This window comes from Staurois parvus, unplaced genomic scaffold (genome assembly GCF_062004578.1).
Source record: "Staurois parvus isolate SC_StPar_1 unplaced genomic scaffold, SC_StPar_1.0 ptg000906l, whole genome shotgun sequence".
Taxonomy (NCBI): domain Eukaryota; kingdom Metazoa; phylum Chordata; class Amphibia; order Anura; family Ranidae; genus Staurois; species Staurois parvus.
The window spans coordinates 821,375-841,603 of NW_028318702.1; the positions used below are offsets into that span (position 1 = coordinate 821,375).

Genomic DNA, 20,229 nt, shown 5'->3' on the forward strand with positions numbered 1-20,229 from the left:
AGTCCCGTGTGCGATCCTCAGTCCCGTGTGCGATCCGCAGTCCTGTGTGCGATCCTCAGTCCCGTGTGCGATCCGCAGGCCCCTGTTTTCTCTGTGCGATCCTCAGTCCCGTGTGCGATCCGCAGTCCTGTGTTCTCTGCGCGATCCTCAGTCCCGTGTGAGATCCTCTGTCCCGTGTTGTCTGTGCGATCCTCTGTCCCGTGTTGTCTGTGCGATCCTCTGTCCCGTGTTGTCTGTGTGATCCGCAGTTCCGTGTGCGATCCGCAGTCCCGTATTGTCTGTGCGATACACAGTCCCGTGTTGTCTGTGTGATCTGCAGTCCGGTGTGCAATCCGCAGTCCCGTGTTGTCTGTGCGATCCGCAATCCCGTGTGCGATCCGCAGTCCCGTGTTGTCTGTGTGATCCGCACTCCCATGTTGTCTGTGCGATGCGCAGTCCCGTGTTGTCTGTGCGATCTGCGCTCCTGTGTGCGATGCGCACTCCTGAATCCTGTGCAATATAGAGGGTAGGTACCTGCAGGGCCGGTGATAGGCTATTTTGTGCCCTAGGCAAGGACCAGCTACTTGTAAACCCCCCCCCCCCCCACAAAACTTAAAAGCTCATCAGGAAAGCAAATGAGGAGAAATCAGGCAATAGGGACACCAGTTCTATCTACCCTGATTTGCTGAAGATTTCCTTTTACTTCCTGTTGTGTCACCAGGATGGGAAATGAAGGGAAATGTTCTGACGGGTCCACCTTTTGACAACTAGGAGAGATTTCTTCTCATTTCCTGTGGTGTATTTAGGACAGGAAGTGGAGGGAAATCTCCCCAGTGACACACTGAATGACTTAATTGATTTCTACTCTGTCCAAAACTAAAATACACTGTGGTGAGAGGTGTAATACCCCGCTTTGCGTTCCGGGGGTCACCCTCCTCACACCTTCATTCCACCACAGGAGTGCAGAATTTACCTCCATCCCCTGTCCAGCCAATCACAGTTACCGACGGGAGCGCTTTTACGCGCAGGGCAAATAGACGCAAAGAGGATGCATGACTTTTCCCAATGACTGAAATCCAGGGGGGGGGGGCACTCCGCAGCTAATAAGGAGTGGGCAGGGATGGTTCGATGAGTCGCAGATTGCTCATTGTGAACACAATTTGGGGCCCAGCTCGGTGATTGGCAGCCAATGAGTGCCCACGATGCGACCATGGTGAACCAGCCGGATTTTGATCCATGTATGGCTGGCTTAAGTCTTTCACTATCCCTGAAGCTCCAGCATAGAGGTGTCAATGCACCCTAATCAGACCCTCGACACAACCCCACTCCAAACAAGCCCCCCTCACACAGCACCCTACATGGGGGTCTCCAATCTCCTGGGGAGGTTTCTACTAGCCCTGCCGCCGGGGGTACGGACTGGGGAACAGCAGATTATTCTTTTCAAAGCTACAAATATGTGTGCGTGTCCAATGGACTCGATGTCACCTAACCCACTCTACAAGTCGCTCTAGAAGATGATAGGGCAGCACAGTGGTTAATGGTTAGCACTTCCGCCTGGCAGTACCAGGGTCGTTGGTTCGAATCCCAACCACAGCATCACCTGCCTGGAGTTTGCATGTTCTCCTTGTGCCTGTGTGGGTTTCCTCTGGGAAATCTGGTTTCCTCCTACACTCCAAAGACATGCTGGGAGGTGAATTGGCTCCTGTCTAAATTGTCCCTAGTATGTGTATGTATGAATGTGAGTTAGGGACCTTAGATTGTACACCCCTTGAGGGTTAGGGACTGATGTGAATGTACAATATATATGTAAATTGACAGCACTATAGAAGTATCTGAAATAAATAATATCAATGATTTTGATACACATGTGTAGTGTCCCTGACAAAGGCCCTTTCCTCAGAATGTGCAGCCATTGGATCCTAGCTCCTGTGTGTGACCGCTTTGCATGTTCTACCTACCTAGATCCGTGTTCTTAGTATAGTTCTCTTTAGGTGTTCGGTCATACCGGTGCGATCTGCGAATTGAAATCACATCTAATGACCATCAACGTCCTAACGTGCGATTTGCTGCAACGAGATTTCTGAAGTAGTTCTTGCGTTACTTTTTCTGCAGTTTATTGTAGGGATGCACTGAAAATTCAGCCACCAAAACATATCGGCGGAAAATAGAAATGCCGATACAGGTGCCGATACAGGAGACTGTGTGTACTGCAGATGTGGGGGGGGGGGGAGGGGCGGTGGAGAGAGGCAGGAGAGGAGCAGTGTATACAGTGACTGGCTGTCACTATAGGTCAGTGTCAGTTTTTAAATTCAATTGCCGGCTTTTTTTTTTTTTTTTCTTCACTATAGCTCACATAATTAGCTGTCACTTTCCCCCCAGCTAAAAGAAACAATGTTTCCTTTTAGTTTCTTTCCCCCGAGTTAAAAGAAACAACCTGTCTTTTTTAGTTTCTTTCCTCGAGTTAAAAGAAACAACCTGTCCTTTTTAGTTTCTTTCCCCGAGTTAAAAGAAATAGTTTCCTTTAGCTCCGGGGAAGGCGACAGCTAATTCTGTGAGCTATAGTGAAGAAAAAGAAAAAGCCGGCAATTGCACTTAAATACCGACATATAGTGACAGCCAGTGAGGGAGTCTCTCTGTATTCACTGCTCCCTCTCTGTATACACTGCTCCCCTCCTGCCCCCTCCTTGCACACACTGCCCCCCACCCCCTACAAAGAGGACCTGTCACTCATATGCTATCACATCGGGGACTATTTGTCCCCGATGTGATAGCTATAAAATCATAAATTAAAAAAAAATCAATATACATGAAAGTAGAAATAAAATAAAAAAAAGAATGGCAGCCTCCCCACCCCCACATACACAGACGGTTCGGTTCGGTTTTCGGCCACATGCATTCTGAATTTTCGGTATCGGTTTCAGCACCAGAATTTTTCATTTCGGTGCACCACTAGTTTATTGTGATTTCACATACATAGAATATCGCAAAGCAAATTGCAAGAAATTGTTGAAAATCTTCACACCTCGCAATAAAGTCTTCGGAAATCGCACTCAAATTTTACGATGTTAAATTGCAGCAGTGTGACCAGTGGAGGAGCTATGATTCAAATCTGCAAATTCTGAGGAAAGAGGCATTTGTCGGGGACAGATCACAGATCTTTCTTCTACGTCTATTGATATAGAATCGCATGGCGTTTTCGGCTTTTTGTGCGTCGCACTTGTAATACAAGGTGGAATTGTGGAATTAACCGCTTGCCGCCCTGCCACTGTATATATACGTGTGCAGGGTGGCACTGGGGAGCAAAACCACGTTTTAAAACGGGCCTTCGCCGGCAGGGGGCGCGCGCTCCCGCCGACCCACGGGTGACACCATTCGATCCCGGAGGGATCAATCATTAGATTTCAGCCAGTGATGTCTGGCTGAAATCAGATGATCGGTCCCTGTCCTATCCTGTCCTGTGTTGACATTTACACAGGACAGGATATGATGTCATTCTTCTCTGCCTGGACACATTCCGTTCCAGACAGAGAAGAAGACATACAAACAGTGAGTACAAAGCACTACACTAACAGTTAGAACACTCTAGGACACGTTTAACCCCCTGATCACCCCCCCCCCAGTTAACCCCTTCACTGCCCTGTCACCAGTGTCACTGATCAGTGAATCGATTTTTACTGATCACTGTATCAGTGTCGCTGGCGACTTCCGATAGTGTTAGCGCCCCTCCCAGATAGCGCCAGATTGCCCGCCAGTACACCAGTAATCCCGTTTAACCCCTTGATCGCCCCCCACCCCCTCACCCCCAGTTAACCCCTTCACTGCCCTGTCACCAGTGTCACTGATCAGTGATCCGATTTTTACTGATCACTGTATCAGTGTCACTGGCGACTTCCGATAGTGTTAGCTCCCCTCCCAGATAGCGCCAGTTTGCCCGCTAATGCACGGGATTTTTTTTACCAAAAACATGTAGCAGAATACATTTTGGCTTAAATTTATGACTAACTTTGAGTTTACGATATATTTTTTTATAGCTGAAAGTAGAAGATATTGGGTTTTTTTTCAAATTTTTTGTGATTTTTTTTTTTGTTTATAACTCAAAAAAAAAAAAGCGCACAGGTGATAAAATACCACCAAAAGAAAGCTCTATTTGTGTGAAAAAAGGACGTAAATTTCGTTTGGGTACAGCATTGCATGACCGCGCAATTATCATTTGAATTAGTGCAGCGCCAAACAGCAAAAAAAGGCCTGGTCATTAAGGGGGGTTAATCCTCAGGAGCTCAAGTGGTTAAAGGAGATGCACTGCCGTAGCTCTTTTGGCTGTACGTCTGTGGATTACAGGAGTGTAGTTTGTTCTACAGTAGTTCATGCTCTACTTCAGGTGCGACTTCCATAGACAGCTGTGTCTTGCAGGTCGCACCACAAGTCGGAATGACGTGATTTCAAAGTTGGATCGGTGTGACCGGGGACTAAGACTCCAGCACTATATTCACTGTATTGTACGTTACATTCTTCATACCAAAGTGTTGGTTGTGTCAACGCCTTCTGATTGCTAAGCAGTCCCTGACCATTTTAATGAAGTTCACTTGAAGACCGCAATACGTATAGAAGTTGCAGTCTTCAAGTGGATTTTTTTTCAGCCAACGACCGAACGCCAAGTACATATACCCAATGAAGTGACTGGCCTCAGGTGATACACAGAAATTAAACAAATCCGCCTACATAAGTTGTACCTGTTTTTCTGAAGTCTTCTCTTCTCTACATGCATTCAAAGTCCAGAATGTATAAAGCTTGTCTCAGATTTCAGAAAAAAAGGGGCAAAGAACTAAAGTTATACTCTGCAGAGCTCAGTGAGGAGAACCCTGAGAGCTGATTGAAGGGAAAAGACACACCCCCTTCACACAGCAGTCAATCTTATGGAGGTCCTTCTTCCCTGTCACTATTTTCCTCTTGGTGTCAGGAAAAAGTGTCAGAAGTGATTCATGCTGATAGCAGAGGAAGGAAGCCACAGACAGCAATGACACTTAGTGCTCCTAATTGAGACAAGTACACACTATAGAGCAGGCGTCGCTAATTGGTGGACCACGGTCCAGACAAGGACTGAGTGACAGTGACTATGGTTTAATGGGAGGGCTATGACTGCAAAGGGCTGTGATGTGAAGAGGGGGGGGGGGATGTGATGAAGAACATTGTGAATGTGAGTGGGATTGTGATGTTAGGGGTGGGGACTATGATGTTGGGGGGCTGTGATGTGCGGGGGGGGTATTGATATGAAAGGGAGGGACTGGGATGAAAGGGGGGGCTGTGATAGGAGGGGGTGCTGTGATGCAGAGGGTTGTGATTGCAAGAGAGCTTGTAATGTTAGGGGTGGGGACTATTGTGTTGGGGGGCTGTGATGTGAGGGGTGGGCTCTGTTGAGAAAAGGGGGGACTGTGATGTGAGGAGGGGGGGAGCTGTGATGGGGAGGGTTGTAATTCTGAGGGGGATTGTGATGTTAGGGGTGGGGGCTAAGATGTTGGGGGGCTCTGATGTGAGGAGGCGGCTCTAATGTGAAAGGGGGGGCTGGGGTGAGAGGAGGGGGAGCTGTGATGCAGAAGGTTGTGAGTGGGATTGTGATGTTAGGGGTGGGGGCTATGATGTTGGGGGGCTGTGATGTGAGGGGGGGGACTGAGATGAAAGGGGGAGCTGTGATATGAGGAGGGGGTGCTGTGATGCAGATGGTTGTGATTGCAAGAGGGATTGTAATGCTAGGGTTGGGGGCTATTATGTTAGGGGGCTGTGATGTGAGGGGCGGGCTCTGATGAGAAATGGGGGGACTGGGATGAAAGGGGGGAATGTGATGTGAGGAGGGGGGTGCTTTGATGAGGAGGGTTATGATTGCAAGGGGGATTGTGATGTTCAGGGTGGGGGCTATTATGTTGGGGGGCTCTGATGAGAAAATGTGGGCTGTGATGTGAGGAGGGGGGATTGTGATTCTGAGGGGGATTGTGATGTTAGGGGTGGGGGCTCTGATGTAAGGGGGGTGGCTCTGATGTGAAAGGGGGGGGGACTAGGATGAAAGGGGGGCTGTGATGTGAGGAGGGGGGTGATGTGATGCAGAGGATTGTGATGTTGGGGGGCTTTAATGTGAGGAGGGGGCTGTGATGTGAAAATGGGGGGACTGATGAAATGGGGGGGTTGTGATGCGAGGATGGGGTGCTGTGATGCAGAGGGTTTCTGATTGCAAGGGGGATTGTGATGATAGGGGGCTGTAATGTGAGGAGGGGGCTGTGATGTAAAAGTGGGGGAATGATGAAATGGGGGGGTTGTAATGTGAGGAGGGGGTGCTGTGATGCAGAGGGTTGTGATTGCAAGGGTGATTGTGATGTTGGGGGCTGTGATGTGAAAGTGGAGGGACTGATGAAATGGGGGGGGTTGTGATGTGAGGAGAGGGTGCTGTGATGCAGAGGGTTGTGATTGCAAGGGGGATTGTGATGTTGGGGGGCTGTAATGTGAGGAGGGGGCTGTGATGTGAAAGGGGGGGGGGGTTGTGATGTGAAAGGAAGGTCTGAAATTTTGAAAGAGGGGACTTAAGACACTGATGTAAAGGAGGCCGTGATGTAAAGTGGGGGAGGGGGGACTAGGATGTGAAGCTGTCATGAGATTCGGACCTCTGGAGAAAACGTTGCTGAGCAGACTTCTGTGAATTTTAATCCAATACCCTTGCTATAGAAAGTTTATATTTTATGTCTGAGGTTTACAACCACTTTAAGTGAGCAGAAACATCCCAAATGGGGACACAGACAATAGAAAATCTAGTTTCCAGCCCTTCGTTGCTCTATCCAGAACTATGCATGTGTCAGTTCTAGCTGGAGTTCTACTTTAATATGCCCTTAACCTTGACACTCCTCTTCTGTATTTCTGCAGGTGAGTGTATGTGTTCGGTGTCCTCCTCTGTCAGAGTCGGGGCTCTGATAATTGCTGGCATTGTGAGTATGTCTCTATGAAGGTTATACAGAGCTGTAATATGTCAGCCATTGCTGGGAGGAGAAGCGATTTTTTTTTTTTTTTAATTTTGGTTAAACTATGAGACGAGACCGTAGCTCTTCTTTCATGGTTAATGCTAGTTACTAGTCTGTGATCTCTCCGAAACCTTTCATAAAACACCAGGGAACGACTTTTATGGCATTAGAACATCGAATTCTGCCATGAGAAAGGAGGTCAGGTGAGGAGGCACAGTTCACTCTCCGAGGCTTACATCTTCCTTTAGCTGCTCTTCGTCAACAAGATATGTAGTAGTCCTGACACTTACTGCCTTCTTGAAAGCCATGCGGTATTCACTTGAATACCTCTGGATGTGCCAACCGCGGCGTTGATGGTCATCATCTAGACATCTTCAGGGGGTTTAGCTACTATTAAAACCTTCATGGGATGAGACAACCTAGACCAGTGATGGAACCCTTCACATAAAGTATGGGTCTTGGGGAACCCCTGCTAAAATATCTACAGCTTATGGTATATTAGCATGGGCAGCAAATTGTAGAAATAATAATAAAGAAGTCCAGAATGGTGGCCAGTGAGAAAGTGACTCTCATACACTGGATGTCAGTGGAAAATGGCTCCTATACATTAGAGCAGGGGTCTCCAAACTTTCTAAACAAAGGGCCAGCTTACTGTCCTTTGGACTTTAGGGGGGGAAGACTTTGGCTATTGGGAGTAGAAAAGGTCCTGACATTAGTAGGAATAGACAATCCTCCATCGTTGGTGTCAGTGGGAGGAATTGTGCCCCATCATTGGTGTCATTGGGTCCTATTGTTGGTGTCATTACAAGGAATTGTGCTCTACATTGGTGTTACTGGGCCTGATCATTGGGACAAATTGTGCCCCTTCATTGGTGTCATTGGGTCCTTTTGTTAGTGTCCGTGGGAGGAATAGTGGTCCATTGTTTGTGTCAGTGGGAGGAATTGTGCCCCATCATTTGGTGTCATTGGGCCCTATTGTTGGTGTCATTGCAAGGAATTGTGCTCCACATTGGTGTTACTGGGCCTGATCATTTGTGTCATTGGGACAAATTGTGCCCCTTCAGTGGTGTCAGTGAGGGAATTATGTCCCATTGTTGGTATCCTTCGATGAAACCGTACCCCAAGGGCCAGATAAAAGCAAGCAAAGGGCCACAGTTTGGAGACCGACCACTGCATTAGTGGTTAGAACTAAAGTGCCACCTTACATTTAAAATCGTATAAAAGATTTCCCCCTTACATTGGTGGTCTGTAAGAGAGGCTCCCCCTTACATTGGTGGTCAGAAGGAGAAGATCCCCATACATTGGTGGCCAGTAGGAAAGATAGTCATTTACAATGGGGGTCAATGGAAGAACTGCCTTGGTACATTAATGGTCAGTAAGAGAGGCCCCCCCTTGGTGGTCAGTAACAATGGTGGCCATATACAATGGTGGCCAGTGGAAGGTATGCCCTGTTAGAATTAATTTAAACTTGAGGTTGGGTGGCAGCAAAAATGCACAGTTGAACTGCGTTTTTACTGTCCCCCCTTAAGTTGCAATAGGCAGCTGATGGGGATGTTTGCTGCAGGCGCGAAGCAAACCATCACGGCTGCTGCATGTAAAGTTCACCCGACATGTGGCAATAGGTGGGCAGCATTCAAATCAATGGAAAATGCAGGAAACTGTCCCACAGCCACATGCAATGAATGTGCTTCTTGCACGATTGTCCGCAAAAAATGGGGTTAAAACAGGCGGTGAGGAAGCGTTGTATTACTTCCTTACCGCCTGTCAGTAGCCTCTGGAGTGCAATCTGGATGTGGATACGGCTTCAAGGGATCAAGGGAGATTTAGATGCATGTCTAGATCTAACCTTACACTGGTGGCCAGTAGGAGAGTCGTCAACTTACTCTGGTGGCCAGTAGGAGAGTCGTCAACTTACTCTGGTGGCCAGTAGGAGAGTCGTCAACTTACTCTGGTAGCCAGTAGGAGAGTCGTCAACTTACACTGGTGGCCAGTAGGAGAGTCGTCAACGTACACTGGTGGCCAGTAGGAGAGTCGTCAACGTACACTGGTGGCCAGTAGGAGAGTCGTCAACGTACACTGGTGGCCAGTAGGAGAGTCGTCAACGTACACTGGTGGCCAGTAGGAGAGTCGTCAACGTACACTGGTGGCCAGTAGGAGAGTCGTCAACGTACACTGGTGGCCAGTAGGAGAGTCGTCAACGTACACTGGTGGCCAGTAGGAGAGTCGTCAACGTACACTGGTGGCCAGTAGGAGAGTCGTCAACGTACACTGGTGGCCAGTAGGAGAGTCGTCAACGTACACTGGTGGCCAGTAGGAGAGTCGTCAACGTACACTGGGGGCCAGTAGGAGAGTCGTCAACGTACACTGGGGGCCAGTAGGAGAGTCGTCAACGTACACTGGGGGCCAGTAGGAGAGTCGTCAACGTACACTGGGGGCCAGTAGGAGAGTCGTCAACGTACACTGGGGGCCAGTAGGAGAGTCGTCAACGTACACTGGGGGCCAGTAGGAGAGTCGTCAACTTACACTGGGGGCCAGTAGGAGAGTCGTCAACTTACACTGGGGGCCAGTAGGAGAGTCGTCAACTTACACTGGGGGCCAGTAGGAGAGTCGTCAACTTACACTGGGGGCCAGTAGGAGAGTCGTCAACTTACACTGGGGGCCAGTAGGAGAGTCGTCAACTTACACTGGGGGACAGTAAATACATTTACGTTTTTGGCTGTAACATGACAAAATGTGGAAAATTTCAAGGGGTATGAATACTTTTTCAAGGCATGTATTGAAGCTGGTGGGGTTCTATTGTTATGGGGGGGGATAATTTGTTGTAGAGATCTATTGTTGCTGGGGGATCTATTATTTCTTGCTGCAAGGGATCTATTTTACTGCTTTCCTTATCCATAACAAATTCCATACTAATTACTCAGCATCACAAAATGGGGCAGTACTAGGAGTTGGGTATGGGATGGAATCAAGGGACAGTGCTCGGAGGTGGGTAGGGGGTGCAGACTGGGTTGACTCAGAAGGGGGGAGTACCTGTACCTATTGTCACAATATAGGGCCGTGTTTAGGGAACTTCCCCTTCTGATGGAGTCAAGCAGGTTCACTTTAAGTAACAGCAGTCTCTTACAACATGGCAGGATTCATGACATTCTCTAGAAACGCACATCTGGTAGATGTCAGTCTCATGTAACGGGAGATCTCAAAAAGGCAGTCTCTTGGAACATGTAAGCTGTGAAAATAGGATTTGGGAAGGATTTTGGGTAAAACGTATGTGCTTTGAATTGAAGGACTTATACACGTGGGAGCATGAAGCTGTACTGTGTTATCTGGGGGCGTATTTCCTGTAGAATACTGAAGATATCCAGACATGCCTGCAGACACTGGTACAAATCAACCTCCATACAAAGATCATACGTGTAGCCTGTTTTTAAACCCACTTGTGACTTTATAGACACAGCTGCAGCATCCAGGGCTGTGGATAAGGGGGTACCACCAGTCCTGCTGTATTAGACCCAGGCCAGCAGGGGGGAGCCCAGGCAGCTGAGCAAATCGGATGTGGGCAGGGAGGGTGATTGGCACAGTGCGGGGGGAAATTACTGGAACTAATCCCCTATATAGCTCCCTCTGCAACAGCTGAAAGCTTCCTTCTTCTCTTCTCCCTCCGTCCGGCTTTTCAGATGCTGCAGAGAAAGCCATACAGGGGATTGGTTCCCCTATTTGCCCCCCCGCTCCCGCTGCACCCATCCCCTCCCTGTGCACCATATTTTTCCCCCTGCTGCCCAGGCCCCCCCTGTATGCCCCCATCTCCGCAGTGCTGCTGGCTTCCCTCCTCTCCTTCCCACTGGCAGCTACCAGCACACAATAGGATTCTTCAGGATGGAGAGTGGGGGAAGCGTCCGCTAAATATGTCACATTTCCCAGCCTCTTGTCCTGAATGAACACAATGAGTGATCGGTACTGATCATTCGTGTGTTCATTCATAACTGAAGCATAGTAAACTATGGGGGTTTTTTGGCCAGGGGGGGCTTGTCAGGTTGGCTCTATGGGGCCCCATGGTTTCTAACAGCAGCTATGCAGCCACTCACAATTATGAATGGCTGGACAATCGCTGTAGCCGGGTATAATTTATGCATACATAAATCCCTGGACGCTGCTTCTGTGCATCCAGGGATTTAAGTACGAGCTGCGACAATTCAGTTCCAGTAATGGTGGCGAGTCATGCAGCCATTCCCACTCGAGTGTGTTCTAACCTGCACTCTCCTGGGTTGCAGACCAGTTAAGTCCATCTTTACGGAGTAGTAGAAGAAATAACACGTGTGTGCTCTGCGCTGTTGGAGGAAAACGAGTGACAGGAATCTGAAGCTGCAAATTAACCTCCCATATTGCATGAAAATTGGCAAAAATGTGAGTGAAATTTTAGCTCTGTTACAACAGGTTTTCAGGAAGAAATCAAGTGTTTTTAAATAACATAGGTAGTTGAAGGAGGGCCGGGAAGATGCCTATGATGACACAAGAAGTGGACAGCCAAAAAACCAAAGGACTGATGCAAATGTGGAGAATGAAAAGGTTGCAAGACGGTTTGGAGGAAAAGACCAGAACTCTGGCCTGATAAGTGGATTCTCCAACACGACAATGTTCCTGCACATGATGATTTAAAGGAGAAGTACAGCCAAAGCTCTCTTGGCTGTGCTTCTCCTGTGGATCGCAGGAGTGCATTTAGTTCTGCACTAATGTGACCCATTTTCAGCTGTCAGCGGGCTGAAGCACACTGTTGGCTGACTTCACTCAGCCGGTCCAGGCTGGGGAAATATCCAGACTTCAAAGTCGGGATCCACCCCAGAGTCTGGAGCAGCACCTAGCTCAGCCTCTCAATGAGCTGCTAAGAGCCTGAGCCAGCTGCTCCCTCCATCTCAACAGACCAGCGCTTCAGTGACTTAGTCACCGCTCTCTGCATAGAGCGGCTGTGAGAACTCAGCGATTAGCGGTCATGTGATTGCTGAGTTCTCACCCTTAGAGTTGGCGGGGGGACAGATGAATCATCTACCTAGATCAGTGTAATGGTAGGAAAAAAATAAAAAGTTCCTGTCCCAGATATTATTACACCTTATTCCCCTGGCTTAGCACCTAGCAACTTTTGGCTGTTTCCAGAATAAAAAAATGTTGTTATATCTTTCACTTGGATGTTATAGGTTTCAATGAGTAAATACAGCTGGATAAAACAAAAACTGTGTCTGTCTTCATTTCAGTCTGCAAAGCAACAAAATGTGGTTATTTTAAAGGGGGTGATTCTCTTCTATACCCACTGTGAATTTGTGTACTGTATTATTATTATTCAGGATTTATATAGCGCCAACAGTTTGCTCAGTGCTTTACAATATAACGGGAGACAATACAGTAACAATACAGTTCAATACAAGAGGGATTTGAGGGCTCTGCTCCTTGGAGCTTACAATCTAGGAGGGAGGGGCTAGTGGTACAAAAGGTAGTAACTGTGGGGGATGGACTGGTAGGAGGAGTAGAAGATTCCAGTATTAGCTGAGGGCAGGATAGGCTTCCCTGAAGAGAGAGGTTTTCAGAGATCGCCTAAAAGTGAGCAGAGTAGGCGATAGTCTGATAAATTGTGGTAGAGAGTTCCAGAGGATGGGGGAAGCTCTGGAGAAGTCCCGGAGATGAGCATGAGAGGAGGAGACAAGGGAGCTAGAGAGTAGGAGGTCTTGCGAGGAGCGGAGAGTACGGTTTGGGTGATATTTAGAGACAAGATTGGTGATGTAATTTGGGGCAGAGTTATAAATGGCTTTATATGTTATTAATGTTTTGAATTTTATCCGTTGGGCAATGGGAAGCCAGTGGAGGGATTGGCAGAGAGGGGTGGCAGATACAGAACGGTTAGTAAGGTGGATGAGTCTGGCAGCAGCATTCATGATAGACTGAAGAGGGGATAGCCTGCGATGAGGTCAGCCAATGAGGAGGGAGTTACAATAGTCAAGGCGAGAGATAACAAGGGAGTGAATAAGTTGCTTAGTGGTTTCCGAGGTTAGGAACGGCCGTATCTTGGAGATGTTGTGGAGGTGAAGTCTACAAGATTTGGACAGCGATTGGATTTGGGGCAGATGGGAGTCTAGGATTACACCTAGTACCCTGGCATGAGGGGAGGGACTGATGATTGTGTTATTGATCTTGATGGAGAAGTCAGGGGAGGGGGCACGGGTTGGGGGGAATACTAAGAGCTCAGTTTTGGAAAGGTTGAGTTTGAGGAAGTGGAGTGACATCCATGCCGATATGTTGCTTAGTAGGTTAGTAATGCGGGTGGAGACTGGTGAGGTGAGGGGTAGAAAGATTTGTGTGTCATCAGCATAGAGATGGTACTTAAAGCCATGGGAGTTTATCAAGTGACCAAGGAAGGAGGTGTAGATGGAGAAGAGAGGGGGTCCAAGGACAGAATACTGAGGGACCCCTACAGAAAGAAGGAGTGAGGAGGAGGAGGCAGCGTTATAGGTAACACTGAAGGAGCGCTGCGATAGGTAGGAGGAGAACCAGGAGAGAGCAGAGTCTCTGAGGCCAAGAGAGTGGAGTTTTTTGAGGAGGAGGGGGTGGTCACCGTATCAAAAGCTGCAGAGAGGTAAAGAAGTAAGAGTACGGAGTAGTGGCCATTGGTTTCAGCAGTTAGTAGATCATTAGTGAGTTTTAGTAGGGCAGTTTCAGTGGAGTGTAGTGAGTGAAAGCCAGACTGTAAAGGGTCAAGAAGGTTGTTGTCAGTGAGGTAGGAGCTCGGGCGATTGTAGACTAAGCGTTCTAGGAGTTTAGAGGTATTGCATGACTGCGCAGTTGCCAGTTAAAGTAGCGCAGTGCTGAATAGCAAAAAATGCCCATGGTCCTGAAGAGGGAAAAAATCTTCTAGAGCTCAAGTGGCTATGGGTGACAAGTCAGACATTGAAATATGCCAGCCAGGTACCTAGTATAGCCTCATGCATACATGAGGCCAATGCCACAAGTGGTTTTACAGCGGACTGCAGGTAGGGACTCGTACCGAAGTAGACAAGTGTTTGCTGGTCAGACATACTTGGACTCATCATCCTTTCTCCTGTATATTCGTCTTGGTGGCTAGTTTTGTTTTGTAGATTGTGTTTTCTATATATGAAATCTACAGGCTTCTCTTTCTTCTCCCCATTCTCAGGCTGTCGTGGTGTGTATGTCTCCTCTTCTGCTGAGGCTTGTAGGATTGCGAGCATTCTCAATGGCCACCGAGGCCTACGTGTCGGGATCCCTCTCCGCCGCCTATGTCACTTGTCCTAATGACAAAGTGGCCAAAGACATCGCCAGGTATGTAGTAAGGAGCCTCGGGGATGGGTCACCTCTGAACACTGGAATGTGGTTGCTGATGGTAATTTCCATCAGAGGAGCCCCTCTGATTTCAAGTCACAGATTTCCTCTCCTGGAATGCACAGTTCATTGAGAGGGATCAGGGGGCTGTTTATTCATAGTGGCTAAATAATTGCTGCATTTCTCCTAATTTATCTGCTTTAGATTCGTTTTTTTTTTCTTTTATTTATGATCATTCAACATCCTAAGTTACAATGTCAGAGTGTAGGGCCCTGGTACCCAACCTGCGGCCCTTGGACCTCAGCGGTCTGTAGTGGGAACATTGATGAGGGTAATAGCATTGATCTCTACCAGCCTCATGTAACGTGTTCGTAGATTCATGTTGTCTCCTGCAGCATATCCCCAGCCAACAATGTATCCAGTCCTCACTCTCTGACCCTCATTTCCTCTATTAGATCTGCAGTCTCTGACAGTCCTCCCAAGCATTACATATACCAAACATTATGTGCAGTCCTTTGTTGATGTCAGCCCACATGGAAGAAAAATATATTTGAAATCTATTTTAAAAATAATCTTCCCAGATATATTGACATGTATTTGAAATACTAAAATTTTGGCCATATTCAATATTTTATATATATATATATATATATATATATATATATATATATATATATATATATATATATATATATATACACACACTGCATGTTGAAATATGTTTTTATATATTACAAAATATATGAAAAATATTTTAAAAAATCTATTTTTTTTAAATATATTCTTCAGATTTTTTTTTAACATATACAAAAATAATTTTAAAATATATTTTTTATTTATATTCGTAAATGGATTCCAAAAATGTAAATTAAATGTATTTTTATAGACATACAGTATATTTGAAAATGTATTTGTAAAAGTATTTTTCATATATTTTGTCATAAAAAAAATGCATTTCAACATATTGTGTGTGTGTGTGTGTGTGTGTGTGTGTGTGTGTGTGTGTGTGTGTGTGTGTGTGTGTGTGTGTGTGTGTGTGTGTGTGTGTGTGTGTGTGTATACAGTTGCAAGAAAAAGTATGTGAACCCCTTGGGATTACGTGGAGTTTTGCATGAATTGGGCATAAAATGTGCTCTGAACTTCATCTAAGTCACAACAATAGAAGAACACAGTCTGCTGAACATAATACTACACAAACATTAGATGTTGCCATGGTTTAATTGCACATAACATGTAAACATTCACAGTGCAGGGAGGAAAAAGTATGTGAACCTTTGGACTTAATAACTGGTTGACCCTCCTTTGGCATCAATAACCTCAACCAAACGTTTCCTGTAGTTGCAGATCAGACCTGCACAACGATCTGGAGTCATTTTGGACCACTCCTCTTCACAAAACTGTTTCAGTGTAGCAATATTCTTGGGATGTCTGGTGTGAATCGCTCTCTTAAGGACATGCCACAGCATTTCAATCGGGTTGAGGTCAGGACTCTGACTGGGCCACTCCAGAAGGCGTATTCTGTGCTGTTGCAGCCATTGTTTTGTTGAATGACTTGTATGCTTTGGGTCATTGTCCTGTTGCATCACCCATCCTCTGCGGAGCTTCAGTTGGCGGACAGATGGTCGTACGTTTTCCTGCAAAATGTCTTGATAAACTCTGGAATTCATTTTCCCATCAATGACAACAATCCGTCCAGGCCCTGAGGCAGCAAAGCAGCCCCAAACCATGATGCTCCCTCCGCCATGTTTCACAGTTGGGATGAGGTTTTGATGTTGGTGTGCTGTGCCTTTTTTTCTCCACACATAGTGTTGTGTGTTCTTCCCAAACAACTCAATCTTGGTTTCATCTGTCCACAGTATATTTTGCCAGTAGTGCTGTGGAACATCCAGGTGCTCTTTTGCAAACTTCAAACGTGCTGCAATATTCTTTTTGGACAGCAATGGCTTCCTCCGTGGTGTCCTCCCATGTACTCCATTCTTGTTTAATGTTTTCCTTATTGTAGATGTGTCAACAAAAATGTTAGCATGTGCCAGAGATTTCTGTAGGTCTTTAGCTGACACTCTGGGATTCTTCTTTACCTCATGCAGCATTCTGCGCTGTGCTCTTGCAGTCATTTTTACAGGACGACCACGCCTAGGGAAAGTAGCAACAGTGCTAAACTTTCTCCATTTGTAGACAGTCTGTCTTACTGTGAACACATGAACATCAAGGCTTTTGGAGATACTTTTGTAACCCTTTCCAGCTTCATGCAAGTCAACAATTCTTGATCGTAGGTCTTCTGAGAGCTCTTTTCTGCAAGGCATGGTTCACATCAGACAGTGCTTCTTGAAACCAGTAAACCCAAAACAGGTGTGTGTTTTTTAAGGGTAGGACAGCTGTCAGCAACACATCCAATATCATCACACTGATTGGAGTCAAGGTTGGCTCACTTCTGGCTCCAATTAGCTCTGGGAGAAGTCATTAAGCTAGGGCCTCACATACTTTTTCCTCCCTGCACTGTGAATGTTTACATGTTATGTGCAATTAAACCATGGCAACATCTAATGTTTGTGTAGTATTATGTTCAGCAGACTGTGTTCTTCTATTGTTGTGACTTAGATGACGTTCAGAGCACATTTTATGCCCAATTCATGCAAAACTCCACGTAATCCCAAGGGGTTCACATACTTTTTCTTGCAACTGTATATATGTGTGTGTGTGTGTGTGTGTGTGTGTGTGTGTGTGTGTGTGTGTGTGTGTGTGTGTGTGTGTCTGTGTGTGTATATATATGTGCTGCGACCAGAAAAAAATAAAGCCCTTTGCAGAAAAGTCTCGAACTCTCCTCCATTAAATAGATAAGGTTTAGGGAGAGGTTAAAGCAGGGATGCTCAGCCCTCGGCCTCAAACCAGAGAAGAGCATGTCTGGGGTCGGCAACTTGTTGGTTACGATATGGACTTGACGACTCACCATCCCATAGCATCAGAGTGCATCAAGCCAGCACCAGGCTTGGAGGGAGCAGGGGCCACATGAGCCGGCCCCTGTCCCAGGTGGAGTGATTCCAAGTGCACTTCGTTTGAGACATTTCTAGCAGACTGGAGACGGAGAGTGATACCAGCAGAATTTGGAATGAGAAAAGGTCAGTGTGTTAACCATTTGCCGACCGCCTCATAGCAGATATACTGCTACAGGGCAGCCGCACTGTGCATAATCACTTATATAAATGGGATTCTGCACTTCCTGGTCGCAGGCGCATGCATGTGCTGCCGGCATGCTGCTTCTGTTGTGATTTGTCACAGCAGAAGCCAATCAGCAGGTGCCAGCCAATGGATGATCTAGGAGGCTGACAGAGCACAGCTCTGCCTGTCAGCAGCAAAATGCTGGATTCTCTTTCCCTGCAAAGCAGGGAAAAGAATCCAGCACATTACCTGGTGAAAACAGCACACACAGTACACATTACACTTAGTTAAGCACACAGTTAACCCCTTGATCACCCTAGATCAGGGGTGTCAAAGTGGTGGCCCTCCAGCTGTTGCGAAACTATAAGTCCCATCATCCCTCTGCCTTTGAGAGTCATGCTTGTAACTGTCAATCTTGCAATGCCTCATGGGACTTGTAGTTTGGTAACAGCTGGAGGGCCGCCAGTTTGACACCTGTGTCCTAGATGTTTAACCCCTTCCCAGCCAGTGTCATTATTACAGTGTCAGTGCATACTTTTAGCACCGATCACTGTATTAGTGTCACTGGTTCTCACCAAGTGTCAGTTGGTGTCGGATTGTCCTCCGCAATATCGCAGTCCTGCTATAAGTTGCTGATCACCGCCATTACTAGTATGAAAAATAAAAAGTAAAATGAAAATTCCAGTATATATACCATAGTTTGTGGACGGTATAACTTTTGCACAAGCCAATCAACATACGGTTATATACGAATCAATATACGAGAATATATATAGCAGAATACATGTGTGAAGCAATTTGATTTTTAATTTTTTTTTTTTATTGGATATGTTTTGTAGGAGAAAGTATAAAATATTGGGGGGTTTAAAAATTTTCAGTCCTTCTTCTTTTTTTTCTTTTCTTTTTTTTTAGTTTATAGCCCAAAAAATAAAAATCCAGAGGTGATCAAATACTGCCAAAAGAAAGCTCTATTTGTGGGGGAAAAAATTACATAAATTTCATTGCATGACCGCGCAGTTGTCAGTTAAATTATGCAGTGTAGTATTGCAAAAAATGGCCTGGTCAGGAAGGGGGGGGGGGGGGTAAATCCTCTGGAGGGTAAATCCTCTGGAGGGCAAGGGGTTAAATAAAACAAACGTTTGGCTTGAGTTCCACTTTAATTACTATGTTGGTGAATAAACAGACAGGAAGGGGGAGGGTTACTTAGGGCCAATTCACACCAGTGCATTTTAGTGCAGATGTAAAATGCAGATCAACAGAAGGAGATCTGAAAAGCTTGCATTGCGTTGCACTAAAATGCAAAATGTATATTAATGGATGTCAACGCGCATTAAAATGTGACTAAAATGGATGGAAATGTACAAGTCAGTGTGAATTGGCCCTAAAACTGGAGCATTCAGAATCTGGTGCAGCTGTGCCTAGTAACCAATCAGCTTCTAGCTTCAGCTTGTTCAATTAAGCTTTGACAGTAAAACCTGGAAGCTGATTGGAGACCTGTACTGAGAAGAACGTGTTCATATTTCTCAAAATATGAAGTGGTTGTAAACCTCAGCCATGAAATACGAACAAAGCATATCCCTCTATAGTGTGTACTTGTTTCAATCCAGAGCACTAAGTGTAATTTCTGTCTGCTGCCTTGTTCTTCTGCTATCTGTAGGAGTATGGGTCCCTGTTGACGATTCTTCCTGACACCAAGAGAAAAATGGTGACGGGGAGGGCACAGCCTGTAATTGACAGCCTTAGCTCTGTTCCAGTGTGCTGTGTGAAGGGGGGTGTCCCTTTACTCCAATCAGCTGTCAGAGCTCTCCTCACTGATGTAACTTCAGCACCCCGCCCCCTGTTTTTCAGAGCTGAAAGATCTTGTGTAAATTCTGCACTTTAACTGGATGTAGATTACAGATTGCTTAGATAAACAGGTACAATTTATGTAGGAGGATTTAAATAATCTCTGTGTATCACCTGAGGCCGGTCACTTCACTGGGTATATGTTAGGGTTCACAACCAGTTTTAACAAAAAAATATATTGTAAAATTCAGTTTCTGATCTTGCATATGTAAGCCCCTAATCCTAGATAACACATGTATGTTACGTGTTCTAACAGCTTTGATGTTTCTATGCAGGGGTCTGGTGGAGAAGAAGCTGGCGGCCTGTGTGAACATTATACCGCAGATCACCTCCATGTGAGTTTTGCCCCCAGATAATGTGTACCTGTTTGTTATATCCATTGTCCCTTGTGTGGGAGAGTCTCTCCCCTCCCCCATTACTTGTAGCGTCTCGCACCCTTGCCCTCCATGTCACACACTGTCATTTCAGATCTCCCAGCCGGTATATCCAAATCACTGTCACCATTCCCATTTAAAGTGAGCGTGGCATGAAAAAACCATAGCTTGGCTATGCAGGAGTTCTGTATTAAGCCCAAATCCAAAAATGGAATACTATATATTGCAGCTTATCAATCATTAGATGGCGCTATATAGGTACCTATCATAAATAATATAAATACCGGATTTTTCGTTCAACCAATGGACTGCAGATACAGTACAAGAGATGACCAGAGACTGCGGACACAGTACAGGAGATGACCAGAGACTGCGGACACAGTACAGGGGATGACCAGAGACTGCGCAGGGACACGGTACAGGAGATGACCAGAGACTGCAGACATAGTATAGGAGATGACCAGAGACTGTGGACACAGTACAGGAGATGACCAGAGACTGCGGACACGGTACAGGAGATGACCAGAGACTGCGGACACGGTACAGGAGATGACCAGAGA

The 20,229-nt window shown here is 46.3% G+C and overlaps 1 protein-coding gene across 3 annotated transcripts in view; it reads left to right on the forward strand.

Moving 5' to 3' along the window:
• The window catches only part of CUTA (cutA divalent cation tolerance homolog), a 50,221-nt gene that overhangs the window by 15,694 nt on the left and 14,298 nt on the right, over nt 1–20,229 (forward strand). For 2 of the 3 annotated variants that reach the window (XM_089656460.1, XM_089656459.1), the window contains exons 2-4: nt 6,883–6,944; nt 14,149–14,294; nt 19,571–19,630. In XM_089656460.1, coding sequence (XP_089512586.1) covers nt 6,891–6,944; nt 14,149–14,294; nt 19,571–19,630 — 260 coding nt within the window. In that variant the 5' untranslated portion in view covers nt 6,883–6,890. The remainder of the gene's footprint in view (nt 1–6,882; nt 6,945–14,148; nt 14,295–19,570; nt 19,631–20,229) is intronic. The other variant, XM_089656461.1, reaches the window with a different exon arrangement.